Below are 24,048 nucleotides of genomic sequence, written 5' to 3'. Positions count from 1 at the left end.
TGACAACACACAATGCTGCCTGGACAAATAAAGGCAACTATTACTGCAAAAGTATACCATTGACTCAAAGAAAAAATCCAACAATTCTGAGCTAAATGTGACTGAGTTGGATTTTTCAAGCAATTTGCCATTGACATACAGTACACACTGAATATAACTGTGATCATGGCTCTCAATTAGTTCATGTCTGCTCTCAGCTTGTCCTAAACCCTTGGGTGCTATTTAGGATTAAGCCTAAAGTTGCATGAAAACTGCCCCTTCTTCCCATTTTCTCACTGATTTTGAAAGTACATGGAAACAACTATTGAGACTTTCAGAGGGAATTACATTATTTTCATTTGGGAAGGATCACATAACATAAATTATGAGGTAGCAAGAATGATTCTTTCCCCTGCCCTCCTGTTTTCTTTCTTATTTTTAAAAAAAGGTTCTCAAGGCGTAATTCCCCTTCCTAGTTCCTCTATGTAGAGTCTGCTTTCAAAATGGTTGCCTATCTTTCCATCAAAGAAAGATATTATATTTCTGGATATGGCACCCAGAAAACCATCCCAGGTTCCATAGCACTGCAACCTCATTGTACTATTCAAGAGATGTGTAACTTCTCACAGTAGCACCAAAAATCCAGCTACACAAAGTATGGCTACGCAGCAAGTCAGATTTGAAGGGAAATAGCAAGCATCTTTTCCTGATCATGAAGAAACTGTGTGTTTGGGTTAAGGAAATGCAGATATGTGTAACATGCATGTCTACACACATTTTGATTCATTTTTCCTCTTTGAATTCAGGTCATTGCACAGCCCTAGCAAACATGCACTAAATCTAAGGCTATAAGATCTGGGCTGCAAAAATCTGGACAACTATGAGATGGCAGCAAAGAGATACAGAAAACTCTTTTGCTGACATCTAATGGCCATCTGTATGTTTCCATTCCAGAACTGCTAACTCCTGCCATAGACCTACTGTAATCATCACATTTCTTCATAACATGCAGTTGTAATATATCAGTTGCTATGTGTCAAATCTTCCGAATCTTCCGTATCTTTTTCAGACATAAATGTGTATCAAAGAGGCTTTCACAACATAATTTGATGTTTATGTTCAGAAAGAAAACAGGTATTACCTGATCCTGAACTGAGCATTGATCCTCCATAAAGATCCAGTGCCAACTCTGAATAGGCGTAACCAAATACTGTAATGGTTAAGCCAATCAGAAGCACTAGTTTCAACAGTGATTCTAATACAGCAGCCGCCATAGAAATGTCATCCTAGAAAGGAATTATATTTATTTAATGGAAGCAACAAAACAACATGCTCAAGATTATTATGCCAAACTTATATGCAGAATAATTAGATTTTATAATGTGCTATATTTAGTTTTGTAGTCATAGTGAAGTTATAATAATTTAACAAAGGCCATTTTTACAAAATATGCTTGATAGTAGGCACATTTAGATGTATGTGATATGCTGAATGGTATAGACATAAATTAATTAATCCGCATACATTTCTTCATTAAAAATATCTTAATTTCACTGGGAAATCTGCTACGGGAAAGGCAGTACATTTAACAAAGTTACCTTCAAATGCAGTAAAGGAAAGCAAGAACATTCAACACTCCTAGTAAACTATTATCAGACTTTGGTTTGTTTTTTTACTTCCATAGCAAATCAACCAATTCTTAAAAGAAAGGTGATACTTAGGGCTGCAAAAATCCAGATGCCCACTTGATGACTGCAGATGAAAACCCTCTCTGATGCCATTTAATGGTCTTCCAAATTTCTGCAGCCTAGATTTCCAAGCCTTAATCATCCTGCACTGTTTGTTTTAGATTTAGATCTTTTCTCCAGGACTCAAGACAGCACACTTCCTCCTCCAATTTTTCCCCACAGTAAAAGCCCTGTGTGGTAGGTTGGACTTCAATTACTTCTACATAATACCTTGCATTTTATTTACAATCTCTTATGTGAAATGTATATTCATACTTATTCAAAAGCTAACAATCCAGTCCTAAATACATTCACTGAAACTCATTTATTACAGTGAAATTGACTGAAAAATCCTGCTTTTAAATCACAGGCTCCAGTATAATTTTAGCATATTTTTATATATTCTGAACATACACCTTTATTTCCACACACATCCCTTTAACTTTCTTTGGAAACCATTTTACATGAAGGCTTTTCTTATTTGATTCTGTAAACCACCCGAGAGCCAATTAACGTAGGAAGAGGCCTCCTGGATCAGACAGAAGACCAGCACTGTGTTCTGAAATCGGCCAGACAAATCCTTCCAGGGATTCCTGAAGTAGAGCATGAACGGTTCATCACCCTCTGGTTCATGTTGCCCAGGACCAATAGTGGAGGCATGCTGCCTCTGAGGCCATCATCCATACATTACCCCTCAGCCTTTTAGACCTTCCATTAACTTCAGTCAGTCCTTTCTAAAATTTAACAAAAACTGATATATTCCTTCCTTTTACCTGTCCTCATTTTCTCACCATTCAATTTCACTGAATGGCTCTCTATTATAATATAGAGGTTCTATAATATGAGAAGAAAAAAAGCTTGCGCACATTCTCCATTCTAAGCTTAATTATACACATATCGGTTTCCCTCTCTCTTTCCAGTTGAAAACATGTATTAATGTTTTAGATAACACTGATCAATATTTTCATCCTTTATGTTAAATTATTGAATGATAAGACTAAACTTACCTGTTTTTGCAACTTAATATCCTTCCCACGTTCCAGAACTTTAGCAAAGTACACATAAAAACTCTCTTCTATTGGTAAAAATATAAATCTGGCTGTCAAAGAACCAAGGTTGTTTATAATATCATATACACCTTTGTAAAGGAGGAGAAAAATACAGTTAATATTCTCATTATTTCTTAAAAATTAAAATGCAAAACTATGAATAGTAAGAATGTGTCTGCTCACAATATGCTAAAAATAAATTAGTCCCTACCTAAAACCATTTTTCCACATTTTGCACTGATATTAAGAGTATAAATATTGCAAGTATTATAGATACATAATGTTCTACAATGTTCAGCAGAAATTGCTATGACTAGCACTTGCAACCCATACTAAAGGCAATATATCAATTTATATTGATATATAAAATTATATAAATTTTATAATTTATATTTATATATAAATAAAAATTAAATATAAAATTAATACGGTAATTTCTTTTCATAACAATAGTCAACAAAATAGAGAAGCCCATTGCATTTCACACTACAATGACCAAACAATTATTAAATATCCTTCCTGTGACGTATTTCATACAAATAGAAAATCATTTTAAGTTCCAAAAAAAAAAAAAACCTATTCCTTTTCAAAGTGCAGAATTTTAAAAACACTAAGACTCTGCATTTATTTCATATCCATTGATCTATAGCAAAAATCCCCAGTTTGATGGTTTCCAGATGCGTTGGGACTTAAATCCTATAATTCAATGCTCTCTGAACTCATTGGCAAATGAAGACCAGCATATCTAGAGGATGCCAGGTTATTTATCATATTTCTTCACCACCCATGTCGTATTGTAACGACTCTGGGCAGTTTATAAGCAAATTAAAAGAATAAGAGATTAAAATATCATTAAAACAGATTTATTGTAAAATATAAATATACATAAATATAAGAAATATAAAATATAAAGGCCAAGATAGTGAAATAACAGTCTCAGTAAAATTTCCCAGGGCCACATCAAGGTGGCACAGCCAAGTCTTGACTCCTTTTAGGAAGGCCAGGAGTGGGGGGGCCTGGTTAGAAAGTCAGCGGTCTCAACTTATCCAATGCAGCATATATAATTTCCTTTCTTCATTAACATGGAATCAGATGACTATATGCCATTATCCTGTATGTGGCATGTCTTAATTCCACCTATTACCTCCATTAAAAGGAAATATATGCTTAGAATCAGTTCTCTGCATGACTGAAGTTTACATACGGTACCACTAGGAGATAATTAGGAATTGCCATAATGACCTATTCATAAATTCATACTGAATGTGACTCTCCACAATTCTGGTATCTCCACAGAAGTACCAATAGCTACTTCACTGAGAGCTATCCCCCAATCCCAGGGTTTTCAAACTTTGCAATCATTGATGCTGTCCCCCAGTTGGGCCTATGCCCTTCCCAGGTTCCCCCACCCCCACCCTTTTGGTCCAAAGCAAACTCCTGCCTCACATTCACCTACATTAATGGAAGATTCCACAGGCAAAATAAATTAGGGATAATGTTTGCCTCCCACCATTTAGCAGCTGATTCACCAAATCCTCACTTCATTCAATTATTCCCATCTCCCCCAGAGGGTTTACTCAGGTCATCAGTTGATGTCCCTAATATTGATTCCCCCATGATTACAATTTAATCTCCATCCTCTCCTGGAACATTGCTGGATGGAAAGTGAGAAACCTTCTTGAATTACTTTACTGCTCTTCACATTTTCTTTTTCCAAGAAACTTGAGCTATGGATGATCTATTTATACCTGGATATGTCCCCTCAACTGTTAGGGCATCACCCATGTAAAAAATGGGAGACCCTCATGAGGGCTGAGTATAATTGCTTCCACTAAATTTGCTATCCCTGTGATTACACTAGCCCTTTTCCTTAAATTTAAGAGTGGCACTATTACATTTAATAACAGATACCTCCCTCCGTTTTGTAGACATATGACATTAACAGTCTATGGGAACTTCTTGACAACTATATTATTAATTTGCTATATTTATACCCAGATGTTCCAGTAGTAATTGAAGGAAACCTAAATGCATGCATTGGGGGGGTTGACACTTTCCTATTAGCTCAGCCTCTTCCCTGCCAGAGAGGGAGCTTATTATTCCCAGGTCTGACAGTCCAAACACAAGCACAATGCCAGATTTTTGCTTGCCCAAATGCGCAATGGCACTTCTAAATGGCACTGCCAGGGGGATTCTAATGGGGAACTCACTTTCTAAGTTCCAAAGGGGTGAATGTGATAAATTATATATTGGTTTTATGCACCTAAGTTCATCAATAACTCATTTTGTATTAGAATTTGCTTTGACAACTATCACTTCCCTTTAATTTGCCTAAAGCAAGTACCAAATTCCCAGAAAAAACTGCTACCCTCTTAGTTCACCAACAAAGGGGCATGCTTGAAATAAACGGTCCTAGCACACCTCCCTGAGCAGACGTTAACGTAATACCAGTGTATGATCCTTCCACTTCACTCTCTTCAATCAAGATTGCGCCAGACTGTCCTAGCTTCTCCCATTTTAGATCCAAACCCAATTGCATCAAAGGAAAAAAGGCCTGGCCCACGGAGGTAAATGTTTTCTGACTTAACAACTCTCCAGATACATTCCAGTCACTTTTACAGCTAAAAATGAGGTACAAAGCCCTTCTAAAATCAAAGAAAGGAGAACTCATAACAGAGGATTGGGGGAGCTTAATTGCACCTGCTAAGTTCAAGAACCTTTCTAGGTTGTGGCACTTAGTCAATGGCTCCCTTAATGATAGAGGCTTTGATTCAGTCTGCCAAAGCTGAAGCATCTTTAGAGAACAATTTCCAGACTATTTTCACAAAGGAATCATTAGAAAATCCAGCTCAAAATGTTCTTCTTGACTGTCCACTTCTGAGTTCAAGGGTTTTATTTCATAACTAAAACCTGGAAAAGCTCTGGGAGATTTTATCCCCCCAGGATTATTGAGGAGAAGGAGGACTGGTGGGCTCCAGTATTGGATGTCCTATTTCCTGCATATTAGCAGCTCAGTATGTTTTCCTACTGACTGGAATCATACCATTTTTATCCTATTCTACAAAACAAATGAAATAAATTAGACCCTGCCAGTTATAGACCTGCCAGTAATAGACCTATCAACTTGCTTAATACAATCGGCAAGCAATATCTCTACTTAAAACTAATTGCTTAAAACTCTTCTCAGCTCAGAGACTCTCTTTTCACAGGCTTCAACTGATTTTAAATCAGACTTTAATTCCAAGGGAGAAGCTGTGGAAAAATTAAGGGGATCCTCAACAGATAAAGGGTTTCACCTTCTCATTCATTCCCTCATTCTTACACCATTTTGAGATATGGGTGTAGCAGGGGTGTTTTCTATCCTCTCTACTTTTTAATTTCTATATTAACTCAATAATCCAGACCCTCTATATCCCTGCTCATCACCCCCTGCATTAGCACTTTGAGTAGTTTCAACTCTTTTATATGCTGACAACATCATGATCATGTCTGTCTCTCAGGTGTTAATGAGAAGGTCACTGAAGGCCTCGGCCTCTTTCTGCTCCAAGGAATGGTAACAAATAAACTATCAGAAAACTAAAATCCTACTATTTGCACAAAACTATTACAAAATTGTAACTGGCAAACTAAAGGGAGTGCTATTGAACAAGTAGGCACTCAAGTATCTCAGAGTACTGTTCCAGGCCTCACTATGCTGGAGAAGACATTTTTTTTTATATCTGGCAAGTGTTGCTCAGCATAGCTCTTCACCTATTCTGAGATTCTTTCCTTTGAAGGGAGCCTACTTTGTCCCTGCAGCTTGCAAGGTCTCTGTAGCCAAGGTCCCAACTTCTTCCAAGTGTCCAAGTCTGTACTTTTAGAAAGGTATCTTTGAAACCATTCAATGTAAGTTTATTAAATCAGTCCTTGCAGTCCCAAGATATATTCAGAACGCTGCTCTGCATTTAGATATGGGCTTGGTCTCTGTGGATGCTAGATAGTTTGGTACTATTGTTTTAATCTTTGGCTAAAGTCAAAAATTAAAGTTAATCTTAAAAAATATTAAGTTTTCCCAGTGAGCCTGGCCCTATTGGTTCTTAGAGAACACATTAAGTCAACCAGGTTAAAAGAAGTTAATGACAAACTTCACTTCTTAGAACTCTTGTTGGACACCCTTTGCCCATTAGGCTTTGAAAATGCCAGAAGTATCCTTAAGCAGCGTATCTGGGACCAGGGCTGCAACGGGGGGGGGGGGGGCAAGCGGGGCATGTGCCCTGGGCGCCACGCTGGGGGGTGCCAAAATGAGCACTGGGGGGGGCGCCAAAATGGGCACAGAATCCATGTTTGCCCTGGGTGACAGAGACCCTAGTTGCGGGCCTGTCTGGGACACTGATTTTCAAATCAATCTAAGTTTGGTTCCCAGTCTCACAGCATATGAACTCTTTCCAAGTGGGGATGTCCCAGCTTCCTCTCAACCATCTCAGTCCTGAAATTTCACCAGGCCTTCCCTTTGGGCAGGCTAGATATGGCCTTCTGCTGTTCTATTATGATGTTACAAAACTACTCCCCTACACCAACATATATGTCCTTGTGGGGATGGCCCAATAGAATCCTTAAACCATTTGTTCCTTTGTGGCTCTCTCTACAGGGAATGCCTATCTATCCTATCCTGAAGAACTTCTCCGCAAGAAAATATGACTTCTGTTTGTCACTTCTCCCATCTGACCATTGTTTGGATGTATCTACCCAGGTTACCTAATCTGCACCCTTATCTCTCTCAAGTTTGAAAAATTGCAGATACACACACACACACAAACACACACACCAACACAAACATATATATATATATATGCATTTATTTGTTTTATCTATATCTGACTGCTGGGGTTATGGCCATAATAAAGGTTTGATTGGATCTGGTTTCAATGCAGCTCTACCCTAACTGACATTGGTGGTATAACTTTAAAAAATCTTCTGTAACGACTTTGCTTACAAGGCAATGGGAACAAAATCCAGGTAATTCCACATTTTGATATTAGAATATCATTATGGAGAGAAAAGACATAGCTCCTTTGAAGAGTTGCACAGAGGTGCCCCATTTGCACCTCCTGCCAGTCCAAAGCATTTGATTTTAGAATCAATTCTAAGTGATACCTTATAACCTTAACCACATAATCAGCTTAGCTGGTATTAGAAAACACACCAAAGAAATACCTCAAACCCTTATTATATTTATCATCAAAATTCAAAATCAGATAAAAATGTTTTCAGACTATTTTTAGATTTTTAACGTATTTTTTCCATCTATGTAAATTCTGTTAAAAAGTCTTTCCTACCTTGGTCTTCAAAATTTAATACATTCAGGAAAGTCATCACATATCTTTCGCCTATAAAATTAATACTTCAAATTAGTATTTATTCCCTACTCCATTATACTGTACTTACAAACTTCTATGGAGTTACAAACCTCAGATGTATCTTGAACATGTGCAATACACTCTATTTCAGTGTCAATATTTATAAACGTATTACTAGCTATAGAAATATGGAAAATGGCGTGCAAGTTAAAACACTGCAGGTTAGAAACTTTCCACTTCAATGTTTATGTACTAAGCTTACATGCTGTTACAATCATAACTGACTCTGAGCACCTTACAGATGCCCAACAAGTAATAAGACAAAAACAGTCTACAAGATGAACATAAATTTCCCAACACCAATGAATAACCTGCACAAAGAAGGCATTCACCCACTGGGGGGGGGAGCTAAAAACAAATTCAACTGCTCAGTCCCTACTAAAAAAGCCAGGTTGGAGCTGGGTCAGGAAGCTCATTCAAGCTTGAACCACTTGTTTTAAGGTCAAAACAGTCTTACCCTGAGTTCAAAACATTTCCAGACTGGTTGAAGCAGCCCTTTTCAAACTCCAAACGTTTTGGACTTCGAACAGTTGTTCAAAAGTTCTGGCTATGCTACCTGGGATGAGTTCCATCCTGTTGGTCCTGAGGAAGCAGGCTGGGTTCTCAAGGCTGTGAGTTGAGCAACCTGTGTATTAGATCCATGTCCTTCTTGGTTAAGCTAAGGCTTCCCAGGCGATATGTGACTAGGTTCAGGCAATCGTGAATTCATCCTTAAGAGAAAGGCTTGAGGAGGCAGTGATCCACCTGCTACTCAGTAACTTTTGATGAACCCAACCATGCGGACAATTTTCATCCTGTTTCCAACCTTCCCTTTTTAGGGAAGGTTGTTGAGAGAGCCTTGGAGGAAGCAGATTATCTGGACCCTTTTCGGTCAGGTTTAAGACCAGGGCATGGGACCAAAACAACATTGATTATGCTTGTGGAAGACCTCTGGTTGGAGCAGGATGGGGGTTGGTGTGTCCATCCTGCCTCTCCTTCATCTCTCAGCAGCCTTCAATAACATTGAAGCATGGTATACTTCTGGACAATCTCAGGGAGTTCAAGTGGAAGGACACAGTGTTGTAGTGGTTCTCCTTCTTCTTCCAGTTCCAGTTGCAGTTAGTGTTGATGGAGGGGAGAGACCTATTCCAAGTCCCCTTCTTTGTGAAGTCTCTCAGGGCTCTGGGTTCTCCCCATTTCTATTCAACATCTACATGAAGCCACTGAGTGAGGTCATCTGCCAACACAGGGTGAGTTATCATCAGTATGTTGATAATTCTCAGTTATGCATCTCTACCACAGGCCAAGCAAGTGATGCTATTTGGGTTCTTTCTTGGTGTCTGGAAACTGTGGGAGTTTAGGGAAGAAGAGGTTCAGCTCAACCCTAGCAAGACCAAGTGGCTTGGGTTTTAGGGCCCCTGGGTCTGTGGTCTTTCATCTTTGGACCTTGATGGGGTTGCACTGTCCAGTCAGAATTGTGTGCAAATTTGGGGTCCTCCATCCCGTGTGCCAACTTCATATTTTCCTGGTTCAGGAGCACTGCTTGCAGTGACTCATGCCTTAGTACCTCCTGAGTAGACCACTGCAATGCACTCTACATGGGGCTACCCCTGAAAGTCACTTGGAAGTTACAACTGGTCCAAAATGCAGCAATGTGGGCAGTTTGGGTGCACCTTGGTATGCCCATGTTATACCACTGCTCCATGAGCTGCACTGGCTCCCAGGTGCAATTCAAGATGCTGGTTGTCACCCTAGCATGGGACCAAGTTATTTGTGGGACCACTTCTCTCTGATTGTGTTTGCCCCTGAAATCTATTCAGGTGGGCATGTCTATTAAACTGTGCTATCTGGCAGGACCCAGGAAGCATGTCTTTTCTGTTCTAGCACCTGCCCTCTGAAACCCTGTAACCCAAGATTCATGGAACCCTGACCCTGCTAGCATTTCAGAAGTCCTTGAAGATGGATGTTCCCTCAGGTATGGGGTCTGGAGGTTAGATGTGCCCATCACTGTGAGTTCGTCTTTCTTATGATTGAGTTGGTTTGTCCTCAGCCTCCATTACTTTTCTTATTTTTCTTTTTGTGTTCTGTTTTGGTTTGGTGTTAATCCTGTGACCCAGAGTCACAGTTGGGACATGGGTGGCTATATAAACTAGACAGACAGACAGACAGATATCAATAAGGGGCTGCAAGCAGAAGTAGTAGGCAGATACTTTGGATTCTCTTCCTTCATCAAAGAGTCTTCAAAGAATTCAGTACCTTCCATGAATATAAGGTGCCTCTTCATTCATGAAATGGCCTATGTAGATTCAAGCTCTCATCTACAACTTCCCTTTCGCAATGAACCAAGAGTAAACAGATACATTTTATTTTTAAAAAGTCTCATGGAAACAGCATGCGTCTCACTGCTCTTTAGCCTAAGCCTATACCAGCAATTCTAAAAAAAATGCAGAAGTGTCAGTTAATGACATTTTTATTACTATTGTTTGGCAAAAGGGGACTGAGAATGAAAAATTCAAGCTGAAGAAAGTTTCATACTTGCCCTCTGTTAAAACCTGTTTTAGGAATGACTGCTTAAAGAAACTCCAAGTCAGCCTTGCTTCTTTCCAGTTAACAATATCCTGAAATATATACAATTAATTAGGTATAATTAAGGAAACAAAATCTTAAGTATATTAATATAACATGTAAATTGTAAACAATATGCATATAATTCCAACCATCCTTTGTACTCACAGAAAAAAGGCCATGACTGATACTTTCTAACCTAATCTGGATATATACAAGTACAGGCCAAAGTAAGTTAAAAAATGATGTCATGTGCCATGACATGCGTGCACTTGGGAACTGGGATTATACACATGATGTCACTTCCCCCATCAGTTTGCTCCCATCAACCAGACTCCCATGCAGAGATAAAGGAATCAGGTTGAGAGTGCACTGTATGAACTAGCTTCCAGACAATTTCCCATTGCAATTTCTGGGATCAAGCCAACATTTTTTGGAGATGCCTTATTCACATCAGAACTTTAGTGTATTGATTACCAGTTCATATAATATCATTCTCCATGTGGGCACTCATTTATAAAATAGACTCATTTATAAGATACTGTAAGAGATAGCTTGCAAAATTGTTTAAGCTGTTTGGATGAAAGTGGATAAAGGAAGGTAGATTCCAAACTTTGTACATAATGTTCTTCAACCAAGTATTATTTGATATAACCTCTGAAAATGTCGCCTGATTTGAAATATACAAGGTCTTAATTAAATACAAATACACACATATATTTGCCGGTTCCTGGTCTAGTGTGTTATCTTTTCTGCAAGTGTTAATGTTGAAGACTCTTCATCTCTACAGCCAGGTTTTCATATGCAGATCACGGAGATTTCTTCTATTATAACATCTCCTACTGAATTGTTCACCAGAACATTAAAATACATTGTCCTTTTAGCCTACTCATGTCTTTTTGTATTAGAATTAACTATGTATTTTCATATTAGAATAAACGATGTCTTTATGACAGAGAAAATATAAGGTTTTCTAATACTTTTCTGAACAGTGATCTGTGTACAAGATGATTTAGCTAGCCCAGCTATTAGCAAAAGTCATTTTCTGTACGATATAACGCATTTGCTATTTCTAAAAGATACAATCATTTCTGGATCTAAAGATTTGTTTACATAAATAAAAATCAACTAGATGAAACTTAAACCTAATATTAGAATGTCTGAAAATGTATTTTTGCTCAATAAGGTTAATTTACAGTAGTTCATGCCACCTCAATCCTTTCTTCTCTGAAATTATTTTGGTAACTCCATTCAACGTCAAATAACCTCCCCATTATCTCAAAAACTACTCTAGAATAGTTCAACAATGATAAACAAATGGCCTTTGATGCTAGTTAATAAAGTATTTTCCTGGTATTTCCTCTTTACAATCTTACATGTATAAGCTGGACAGATAGGTGCTCTGAGGTGTCACTTCTTGAGGTACAGAAAACCTTTAATGCACAGAAATGTGCCACATGATGTAGAGAGTAAGGAAGATGACCTTGACAGAGATATGCAGGAACTGTTTACTAGGCAAAAGGGGCTGAAGCATTTTTAAAGTCCAGGACAGCCAAATAACATTCGGAAGCGGGTCAGGCAGATGCCTCCCTAATTCACTGAAGGAGGAGAAGGTACAGCACAATCAGACTTGCAAGACTTTGTTAGAGTTCCTTGACAAAAAAATATTTTTATAGCAAGACTGTTCTGTTGGAAACAGAAATATATCTTTTGTTTAAGTATCAGAATTAGGTCTCATAAAAAGCCTATGAGCAAAAATGCCTCAGACCATTTCAGGTACTGATTTTTTTTATTTTCTATATTGAATATCCAAGTTATAAATGAACTTACTATATAATAAAAATGTGCACACAGAAGCACAAGTATTACATGCTTTTTTTCAGACAATAAAATGTAAGTATCAAAAAATGCAACCAACTGAGATCTGAGAAATGAGTGTGGTACTAAACCTGATTAACAGTTACCTGGTACATCTATATACTCAGTCTAAGAATTTCGTAGGACAATTTAACTACTCATGAACAAAAAGTTTTCTTGTGCCAAAATGACAGTTACCTGGTTTTTAAAGCTATTGGACTTACCTCATTTTGTCCAAAAACAGGCAAAAAAGATACCATTCCAGTAATAGGAAATGATTTTTTTGTTGCTTCAGGAGAACCCAAAAATTTCATGAAATATATTATGTAACATGATACTAGAATGATAGTGTATAAAAGCTGCAAAGGAAAAATAATTCACATTGGTTTTATAGCCAACAGGAGAGTGCAGCATCATTTCCATTTGAACAGCAACAAAAGAGAACACTGGCAACATTCAAGGGTCACCCAATTACACCCACTTCCAATGGTGGCTGCCCCTGCTTAAGGATCAACATGGTGAGGCAGCTGCCAAGGGCCACAGGCTGCAAGCAGTATGACTTTTCTCTAAGGGGGAACCTGGCAGCTTCAGTTCTCAGCTCACACTGGACCATTGCTGAGCACTCACCTCATCTTGGCCCAAATAAAATTAAGATGATGAGGGGGATGCTACAGGTGGGAAGTTTAGTGCTGGATTATTTTCAAGACAAACCCACTTCTGCCCCTATAATTCACCTCACCTCCTTGGCAAAGCAGCATTGGTACTTCTGCACAAGAAGCAAGCATATACTAGCCTTCCATCCAGTTGTCCATCATGCTAAATTAAAAGTTGTATGTGGCTGTCGTACACTGGGATATAAACATATTTGCTTGTGAACACCATCAATGTGATGTGGCTTACGGAAAACATGCCAGTTTGTACAACTAATTCACATGATAGATCCCACAAACAATAATAAAGCAGGCAGAAAATTGTACCTGGGCCAAGGAAAAGATGTAGAGCCCCCAGTGTGGATACAAAACTACTAGAATGACTGTCAAAAAGCATTTGCAAAGTATTGAAAAACTCTCGGCAATCACCTGTAAAGAACATACAAAGATCTTATTAGATACACAAATTCCTAATGATAATACTTACTGTTAAGTGTCAGATTCAAAAATCATGCAATCCAGAATTCTTGTTTTGAAACATTTCTAAAATATGCAGCTCTGAAGAGCCATGAATACCTCTACAACAGCAGAAACTTCTCAACCACAATTTTCCTTTAGGATGAAATTTTCAATTGTTTGGGTATCCATATCCTCTGTGCCACAAATAATGCGTTGGACCCCAATTAAGTTACCCTTGCTTTGTCTCAGGAAAATCAAGCAGTTATTAGGATTAAAGATCCTGTTGATTTCAGTGGACTCAGATATGATGAACAGGTTAAGCACTCTTATGGAAGGAATCTTCTAGTCCCAAATGTTGTCTCTGGACCTGCAATGATGGCTCTGCATTATAAACAAAGCCATCATCAGCTCACAAGGGGAAAGGAAGATAATGAAAACAAGGTGAAAAGGAAGAATCCTCTTGCATTTTGGCTATGCAGGTGTGGGTTTTGCAAGGCTACATCTATGTAAGCCTCATTTTGCCAGTGCAACAGCACTTCTGCCACTTCTAAGAGCTGCTTAGCCAGTCTGGTGTAGTGGTTAAGGTGCTGGACTAGAAACCAAGAGACTATGAGTTCTAGTTTTCCTTTAGGCATGAAAGCCAGAGGTGTGACTTTCTGAGCCCAACCCACTTCACAGGCTTATTGTTGTGAGGAGAACAGGAGACAGAATTATGTACATTGCCTTGAACGGCATAAAAATAAAAGGTGGGATATTATTATTATTATTATTAATATTAATATTAATATTATTATTATTTTATAAATAAGGTTATCCCCCTCAGCCTGGATCCAGCCTAATGCATCTAGTAATCACTACTTTATATATAAGACACTAACAGAGATAGCTATTGTGTCAGAATAAAGTTTTTCAACTTCAGACATCTATCTGTTCAGTACTGTAATTTAAAAAGAAGCAAGAAATACAATTTCATATAATTTCACTAACCTTTAGCCTTACAAATACGTGTACTTGAGCTAAAACCCAAAAAGGTTCACCTAGGAGTTCAATCACAGCAGAAAGACCAAAAGCAAGTACTCCGAAGTTATAGTAAGGAACTGCATTTTCATCAGGAACTTCAAGTATATCTAGCCAGATCCAGCCCAAGAACACACACCAACATACGCCCAAAGGAACTCTACAAAAGTTAAGAAGACAAACCCTTAAGCCAAAATTCAGAACTTGTTCTTTTCTCTCCCATCTTCAACAGTGAATTCTTAGAAAAATCTATATCCCCTTTTAGCAAACCAAGAATCAGTACAATAAACTTAAAAAATACATGCATCTGTTTTTCCCCTACATATGTATGAATACATTATTTCTGTATTTTAGTTACAATACCCCTTAGAATGCATTACAACTCATAAGATTTTTGCATACCTATTTATTTATTCAAGAAATCTACATTTTTCATCCAGTGCTTCAGGGTAGGACTGCTCTTTGGAAACTAATAGCCCAATACAAAAAGCAAAATAGGAACAGCAAAAACAGCAAATTTGCAGGTGCTATATGCAAATATGTATGAGCATGGATACACACACACACACACACACACACATGCCTGTATTTGCTCCTTCACTCACTGAAAAAGGCAAGGCACAAGCATTTCTCCTACTAAAATACAAGCAGAGTATGATATAAAAAATCCAATCTTTTCTATCAGCATTGACCTTCCAAAGTTTATTTAACTTTGGAACATTAACATTAAAAAATGGAGATTGCCTTCTCTTTCCAGGCAGCAGAACAAGAATTCTTCCAAAGAGAAGAATTCTCATCCAAGAACGGTACAGCAGCTTTTCTCAACTTGGCACCCTTCAAATGTGGTTTAGGGAGATGTAGTAATTAATATATGCATTAAAATTAAATACCTGGAATGAACTACTGCATATAAACTCAAAGATGTCAGTTGCAATTTAGGTAAGTATTAAGTGACTTAAGAATTTCATATCCTATCTTAACTGAGCTCAACTGCCTGCTTTTCAACACAATCATGACTTGAAAAGCAAGCTCCCCTACCTTTTCAAAAGTGCAAGCAAAATTGCTTAAAATCCTGCAACTCCTCCTTTTGATAATATAAAAAGTATTCAGATTGAAAGTTGGAGTGCCCACTATCAATCCAGACATCCTACCTGTCTCATTCAAAGATAGGAAATGGCTTAAACCCTAACTCTTAGCTAACTCTAACCCATCTCCAAACCTTGCAACGTCTTCTGCTTGCTGCAGAAGAAAATAACCAAAATGTTGAAAGGAGTCGTTTAAACTTACGTTAGCCATAAAAGATTGAATGTTTGGGTCCAGTTTCTCCTTGTACTCCCACTCAGACAAGCTCTACGGAACGCTTCTCTGGCTAAGAAAATTACCGTTGAATAAAGCAGCATCAGTCTAATGTTTTGGGAGGAAAAGGGGAGAAAAAGAAAGAAAAAGGTAATTTCATTTTAAAAAGATAATTTAAACTATCAATAATATCAGTATTATTGTTGTTAATACAGTTTTATTAACTAGATTTAATAACTATAGCAACTATCAATAATAAGTATCAAAGATTTGATTACCTTAGGCTTCTCAATTGTGCACTGTGCTCACCAAGGAGTCACATGCAACCAGGGAGGGCCGCAAAATTGTATACGTGTTGTGTCAGGCACAACTTAGATCTTTGAATATTAGTAAGTTTATAAATGATTTTCCTCCTGCTTCCTTTTTTTTTAAACAGAGGCAATATGAAGTGCCCCAATATGCATTTTCAAATTGGTATTTATATTTTAGACCACTTTTTTGAAATTAACCTTTTATAAATCCATAGGCATTTCTTTCAAAGAATTCTTAAATTTAGCTGTTAAAAGTCTGAGGTTATATCAAAAATCTCGGTGAACTTTTTCGATATTACTTTGATTACATGTATTTTGCTAAGCGGGGGGTAATGCAACTGAAATGGACAGAACTGCAGAATACAACAACTGGAAGATATATTCATGCTTGGGAATGATCCCCTGGGAGGTTAGCTTAAGTTTCTTTTCACTGGATCCTAAGTTATGTTTAAATGTTACACTAAGTTTCTTAGTAATACTGTAAGTACAGAAACAAAGTAATCCTACAATATTTTACTATTTTGTGGGTAACTCACTGAGTATATTATACAGTATCAAGAAAAGTGGAATTGGTTTTTATTAATTTACACCACAGATTTATCTACACATCCCCAATATTTACAGCATTGCTAAACTTACTAAACTAAAAATAAACTTACTTTTATTTTTCACCTGTCTAAAAACAAGTTTCCTGAGTGTCTCATAATAAACATTAAAATCAAGAAATATATAAAGTGAAAATCATAAAACAGTGTACGTTGAAAACATTATTCAAGGTTTTCTTAAGTCTCTGGTAGAGTTCTATTGCTTTTGGTGGATCAGGTTACATCTTTAATGGCAGATTCTTTCAGAAGTAATTTTGCTCTAGAATAACTATACTAAAAATATTACATTAAGGTATCACTAAGTCTGCATCAAGCTACAGCACAGCTCTCTTTTAAAGACAGGAATGTAGTACTGGAGACATGGCTATTCTTTTTAAGGCAAGGTTTCTGTGAATTAAGGGAAGGTAGGGAAACTGGTAAATTTGGGAATATATAGTGTACAGTTAAACCCAGTATATTTCACATTTTGAAATAATGAAGAAACAGCAAAACTGTCTTTTCAAGAAACACTCAGAACTACTGAATACCTATTAAAATCAGAAATGCTTTGCAAACACAGCATTTTCAAAAGCCACTAGATAATTATATAATTTAGAGGAAAAGGCATTTATTCAAGAAACTAAATCACAAACTCAAATTTGAATTTAGACCTCAATGCAGACATTGACTCATCCATAAAATTCAAAACGTCTCCTTGCAGGATCCTGCCAAGTAATAGAAAGTTGGAAATTTTACCCAAATTCATTCCAAACATAAAATAGAGGCAAAACTATTATAATTTGGAACCATTAATATTTCATTTTTTTAATAAAATGAGTATGATTTATTACCTTACATTCACAAGACCAATTATTTCTTTTGATACATAACGTAAAGTAAAAGCATTTAACCCAAACGTAATTAACCGGAATAGCACCTGTAAAAAGAAAAGTGAAATTAATCAAACATTAACTTTCAACCTGTAAATCAACTCAGATTTCAACAGGCATTTATTTTTTTGTTTGTTTTATTTTATTGATTATATATGTGAGAGCAAGCCTTTATAAGGGATTAAGTCCAAACTATTGTTCTCTCACCTTTAGACCCAATCACAGCCACGGCATATGAAACACTTGGAATGCATTTAGAACTTAACTATACTAGTTTGATTTGTAATATTAATAACATTCATTATAAAATGAAAATATTAGCTTGTATAAGTAAATAAACCTTACAGGCATGAAAAAGGAACCATCCTACAGTATTAGGTTCTAGAACAGAATGGTAAAATCTGAGCCAAAGGTTTATAAAAAAGGCATCAGCATTACTGCTAGTTTTTATATAAGATTCTACATGATAGGATGGAAAATAATTACAAACAATATTGTAATTATAGCTTGGCTCGAATGATCCTTAATTAATTGCCATACAGCTATTAAATATGCCCTTCATTTGAAGCTAGTGCTTATCTATAGGGCAGTGTTTCTCAACCTGGCAACTTTAAGATACGTGGACTTCAACTCCCAGAATTCCCCAGCCAGCAAGGCTAGCTGGGGAAGTCCACCCATCGTGAAGTTGCCAAGGTTGAGAAACACTACTATAGGGCAATGCTGGTAGCCTTTGCAGGATGATTGTCCATCAGTTGTTTAAAGGGCAAGTAATATTTTCAATCCTGAGTCTGCCTCTATTACAATCCTCTTGTATTCATAGAATTCTTCTACATAACAGGTTCCTTGGTTCCTGGTTTAGCACTACAGATTAGAGGCAGCAGTTTTAGGTGTCTTTTCTCTTGATTTGCTTATTTTGAACATGGAAACTCAACAATGTAGCTGCTCGACCATTATAGCTTCAAGACTATTGTATCCACAAAAATGGAAACACTCTGAAATACCCACAATGGAGGAAAGGTTGGTGAAGATAACAGAACTAGCAGAGATGGCAAAATTAACTTGTTTGATTAGAGAAAAATCAACACTACATTTATCAGTGACTAGAAATTCCTTATGGGCTTTTTGCTGAAAAAAGAGAAGAAGAACTTGTGATTTATGGGTTTGAAAATGAGAAAGGGCAGCTTATGGAAAGAAGGAAATTATGATGTAACCCTAGAGAGAGTAAAATATAAATGCATTTATAACCACAGTCAAAAAGATCAGAAGTTGCTTCTTTATAATATTTTTTCTTTCTTTTTCTATTTTCTATTTTCTTTCTTACTTATCCACTATTCTTATTTTCTTGTTTCTTTTCTAATTTTTGTATTGTTTTTATCTTGTAAAAGATTTCTTCAATAAAATTATATACATATATAAAAGAAACTCAACAATGTACTACTACTGTGCACATCTCTTGTAGGGCTAAATTAGTTTTGACATTAATTGAATCACTAGAAAGAACATCAGGGAAAATGTTTAGCCTTACAATACATGCATATCCAAATCCTCTTATGCTACCTATCTCATTGTCAACTCTGCATAAAATAGTAAAATGAGAGCATAAGAACTGCATCCAATTCTCTGAAATGAGAACCATCTGACTCCTTGCATGGAACTGAACATGAAATAAATTACCTATTTAATCTGAGAAATAGAGAAAACAGGAGGATAAGAAGAGATATAACAGAAACAGCTTTAAATGCAATGGTAAGTATTCGTTAAAAAATGTGATGCTGATATGCAATTCTCTCTGAGGCAAACATTCTTTGTTAGGCTTAGCCTTTACATATTCTGTCACTTGCCACAAATGTCTTTAAATAACTGAATCCATAGGTAGTTTTTATGAATTACTTTCTCAGATTAAATGCTGGGAATTTCTGGGAAATGTTGGGAAAGCAATGCTCAGAACCCTTATGCCCAATATATCTCCTTCGTGAAAAATATGCAGAAAACCATGAAACTGATACCAAAATTACCATGGTCATTCTGCACTTTTTGTAACACTGCTAGAAATAATAACTGAAAACAGAACTACCATTAAAACTTCGGAAGTTGGCAGTCCAGAAATGTTTAAATAAATCACTTCTTAAATAACAAAACTGTGTGTATTTTCAAGCGATAAGAAGCAAATTCCATTTTTTCTTAGTTGTGATAATGTCGTAATTTAACTGAGATTAAAATACAAAACTAAGTATGTTCAAAGGAGCAGTTCTGTATTGTTCTAACTAACAGAGGAAGAAGAAAGCAGAGGAAGAGGAAGGAAGAACAAAAGAGGGGGAGAGGCCACTGACCAACTGCTACTGTTCCCTGAGTGCTGCTGACTGTGATTGGAACATCGTTTGCTGCTGACCCAGCTGAGACAACTTCAGGGGGCATATAAGAAAGTGAGGAATTTAGCAGGGGATGTTTTTATTGTTTCTCAGAGACACAGGGAGACAGAACAAACTGTTCTCATCACCTGCATGTCTGTTTCCCTTCCTGAAGATAACAAGACCAACAAGTGCAGGCTAATAGCCCTCCTGGAAGAGAAAACAAAGGAGCTAGAGGCAACAATGTCCACCCCTCCAACTTATCAGGGAAGAGGGAAATTTTTGAATTGAGCACAGGAAATGCTTATGGAGGGACAATGGCATCAAGAAGCTTCCCAGAAGATAAAGCCAAACAGAAACTGACAAGAAAAACTCTTATGCTCTGGAGGTTTGGATAGACTCCAGGATGAGGTTAGAATCTATGAGGTTTCTGGATCTCTGGATGAAGAACAGCTGCAGCCAGCCTCAGAGACTGCCCTGAAAAGGACAAGACCTGGGAAATTCTGGGGATTCTGAAGTCTTAGCCAAATTTGGTCAAGTGGTTAAGGTGCTGGGCTAGAAACCAGGAGACTGGGAATTCTAGTCCCACCTTAGGCATGAAAGTCAGCTGGGTGACCTTGGGCCGGTCACTCTCTCTCAGCCCAACCCACCTCACAGGGTTGTTGTTGTGGGGAAAATAGGAGGAAGAAGAGTATTAGGTATGTTCACCACCTTGAGTTATTTATAAAATAATAAAGGTGGGATAAAAATTAAAAAAATAAATAAAGTTGTTTTTCCAATAGATGTGCAGGTAGTTACAATTTCCAGTTATTTTTATATCTGTTCTTGAAAATTCTGTAATCTGGCCCAGGAAGGCTTTCTCCCTCCTGTCTGGTTTGACAGTCTACAGCACACCCGCATAATAATATCTTTGTTTTCCCCACCACACAACAGAAAGAGCTATTTGTCAGCAAATCTTGTCAGCCTTTCTGTCATATATCAAATGCATGACAGAGGGAGGCAGCACAGATCTCTTGATAGGCTCTCTGGTGAACAGATTGCTGCTTCAGGCCCTCTCAGGAGGAAGTCTCCGGTCAGTACCACCCACTGTTTCCCTGACTCTTCCGGCAAGGGGACTGACACTTCTAGATTTGATCCGAACTAATAGGGGAGAACTTGTTGAAGACCCAAGAGCAGTGGAATTTTGGGAGGAACAACTACACCCTTTTGGGTTCAAGATACTACAGGAAAAAGAAATTGGCACATAGTTTGCCATGCACACTAGATTACAGGATAGCTAATTGCCACAAGCCTAGATAAATATTAGGAGGGATCCATGGAGAGATCCTTAAGTCAAAGTGAATGCAGGAAGGTTGGAAACTTCTCCAAGTTAAGATACAAGAAGCACAATCACACATCATTCCAATGAATGAATGAATGTGTGTGTGTGTGTGTGTGTGGGCGCACGCGTGCGTATGGGGCATCTTAGCAAACCAGAAAGGTAGCATAGGGAGTTTTCAACTGAACCAAGAGTTTAAAGGGACATGTACAGGAAATGTAAGATGGTGTAATCACCAAGAAGGTGTACAGCAGGTAGCTAATATCTGCAGAAAATAAGTAAGAAAAGCTAAATTACGAAAGAATGTTTGGCTTGCAGCAGTAGTAAGAGGAATTAAAAGAAACAGAAAGCCCCATTGCTAGATTGTGCACTACTAGATAGTAGTGACAGGGAATGGGCAGAGCTTCTCAACCCCTACTTTGATTTGGCCTTCTCCCTGAAGGGAACTCTGTTCAGATGGACCTAGGCAGAACTGACCCAAGGAGGGAACAGCAACCGAAGGTAAGTAAAGTTAAGGCTCAGTACTATGTAAGTACATAGTACTTACTTACTAAGTACTAAACTACTATGAATGGGTTTAAGTTCAAAGACCAGATTAATTACAGTAAGAACCTTGAGGGAGCGTATTGATGTCATTTTGGGAGTCCCTTTCTGTGGTCAATGAAAAATCATGCAGGATGAGCATAGTGCCAGAGAAGGCGCTGCTGCTATATTCAAATAGTGGGGGGAGGACCCAGATAATGACAGACACCTATCAGCTTGATGTCAATACTGAGCAAAACTCTGGAACAGATTATGAAGCAGTCAGTTTGTGAGCATTTGAAAAATAATGCACTGCTCAGCAGGAGCTAGCATGCGTTTCTTAATAAATCATGCCAAACTAACCTCCTTTGGTAGAGTGACCAGTTTAGTTGGCCAAAGAAATGTAGTACACATAAGATAGCGTGACTTCTGTAAAGCATTCACCAAAGATTCCCCTGAGATTCTTGTACAGAAGATGACAAAGCATGGGCTTAACTATGCTACCATCAGATGGATACAGAACTGGATAATATCCAACCAAAGTTGAATATCCAGTAAGTGTATGTCAAGGGTTCCATGTCACATTGGAGGAAAGTGACATATCAAAGGGCCGCATTCTAGGCCCTGTCCTGTCCAATGTATTTATAAATGATTTGGATGAGAGATGAGGTAATATGATTATCAAATCTGCAGATGACACACAGATGAGGGAAAACCAAGCACCTTAAAGGACAATTTCAAGATTCAGGAGAATGACAAGCTGGGACAACAGGCAGAAACCTGCAAGATGAATTTCAACAGAAAAACAAATGCAGAACAGTTGAACAGAAAGAAAAAAAAAATCAAAGGCATGACTACAGTGTGTGCAGGAGAGACCATACAGGCCAGCAGTGCAGACAAAAAGGAGTTGGGGCCTTGATGAAGCCAGGATGCATTTAAGGAGGGACATTGAAAACTGGAGTGTGTCCAGAAGAGAGTGACTATGACATTAAGGGCCCTGGAATGGTTGGGACTGCTGGTTATGCTTATCCTGGAGAAGACTCTGGGAAGGCATAATAGCTATCTTCACACATCTGAAGGGTTGCCCTGTAGAAGGCAGGCTAGAACTGTTCAGAGTTGTTCCAGGACACAACAGAAGAAACACTGGGTTTAGGTTTCAACTGAACATCAAGAAAAATTCTTAAAGAGCTGTTCAGCAAGGGAACAGACTCCCCTGTGAAGCTCTGGACTCTCCTTTGCTGGCAGTGTTTAAACAGAGGCTGGACAGCCATCTCTGGGATGCTGGAGCAGTGGATTCCTGCAGTGGGGAGGAGGTTGCAGTTAAGTGATCTCTAAAATCCTTTCCAGCCGTTGCACTCTTATGATTCACGGGTCATAGACCGCCCCAGCACTTGAGGGAAAGACTTGTAGTCTTCAATCACTTATGCCAAGATCAATTGATAAGCTTTTGAAACACCGCACATCACCACTGATTTTTGCCTACTGAAGTCACTTTGCCTCCCGGCTCCGCCAGCAACTTATTGCAGTGTCTGTGGCGCCCAGGCCACGTTAGCCTCTTCTCAAACGGGAGCTTGAGATTCACCATCTCTCCTGGAAATAAGCCGCGTCGAGAAAGGAGAGGCCGGCAGTCAGGAGAGGAGGCGGGAAGAGAGCGAAAGGCGGCTGCCCCGCGCCCTCTGGTCTCCATTCGCGCCTTCCCATCTTCTGCTGGCGGGTACCTGCAAGAGGGCGTTGGAGGAGGCCAGCCTGGCGGTATCCCTGAGCACCTCCTGAGAGCCCATCTTCCACCGGCGTCCTCCGCGCCATGCAAAACGACTCTCCACGCAGTCCCTCCAATCTCTTCCCCTTCCCTTGCAGCTTCGTCAGAGGAAAAGCAGACAATGGCTCCTCCCAGTCGCGCTCGGATCCCGTCATCCGGAGAGGGGAGGAAAAGGCGGCGGCAAGGGCCATTCAGGCTGGCTTCGGCGCTTGTTCGACTTACTCCTTCGATTAGCCGTCGATACTGTTGCGCTGTCCTTGATTTTTGCTCCCACCCCTGAAAAGTCACACGTGGCAAAACCGGGAATCTATCTGGGAAGGCTCGTGACGCGGAAGGTGCCCC

General features: G+C 38.4%; 1 protein-coding gene across 1 annotated transcript in view; it reads right to left on the bottom strand.

The window, feature by feature from the left end:
• RFT1 (RFT1 homolog) overlaps window positions 1–23,827 on the bottom strand; it is a 32,084-nt gene extending 8,257 nt beyond the window's left edge. The window contains exons 1-10 of the mRNA XM_063291873.1: window positions 23,666–23,827; window positions 17,721–17,806; window positions 15,966–16,082; window positions 14,649–14,838; window positions 13,530–13,631; window positions 12,777–12,911; window positions 10,670–10,748; window positions 8,071–8,121; window positions 2,714–2,844; window positions 1,121–1,265 (exon numbers count right to left, since the gene is read on the bottom strand). Of these exons, the coding sequence (XP_063147943.1) occupies window positions 1,121–1,265; window positions 2,714–2,844; window positions 8,071–8,121; window positions 10,670–10,748; window positions 12,777–12,911; window positions 13,530–13,631; window positions 14,649–14,838; window positions 15,966–16,082; window positions 17,721–17,806; window positions 23,666–23,728 (1,099 nt within the window). The 5' untranslated portion in view covers window positions 23,729–23,827. The remainder of the gene's footprint in view (window positions 1–1,120; window positions 1,266–2,713; window positions 2,845–8,070; window positions 8,122–10,669; window positions 10,749–12,776; window positions 12,912–13,529; window positions 13,632–14,648; window positions 14,839–15,965; window positions 16,083–17,720; window positions 17,807–23,665) is intronic.
• Window positions 23,828–24,048: the final 221 nt, after the last annotated feature.

This window comes from Candoia aspera, chromosome 2 (assembly GCF_035149785.1).
Source record: "Candoia aspera isolate rCanAsp1 chromosome 2, rCanAsp1.hap2, whole genome shotgun sequence".
Lineage (NCBI taxonomy): Eukaryota > Metazoa > Chordata > Lepidosauria > Squamata > Boidae > Candoia > Candoia aspera.
The sequence above is the reverse complement of the archived record's forward strand: the minus strand, read 5'-3'. Positions and strand labels throughout refer to the sequence as shown.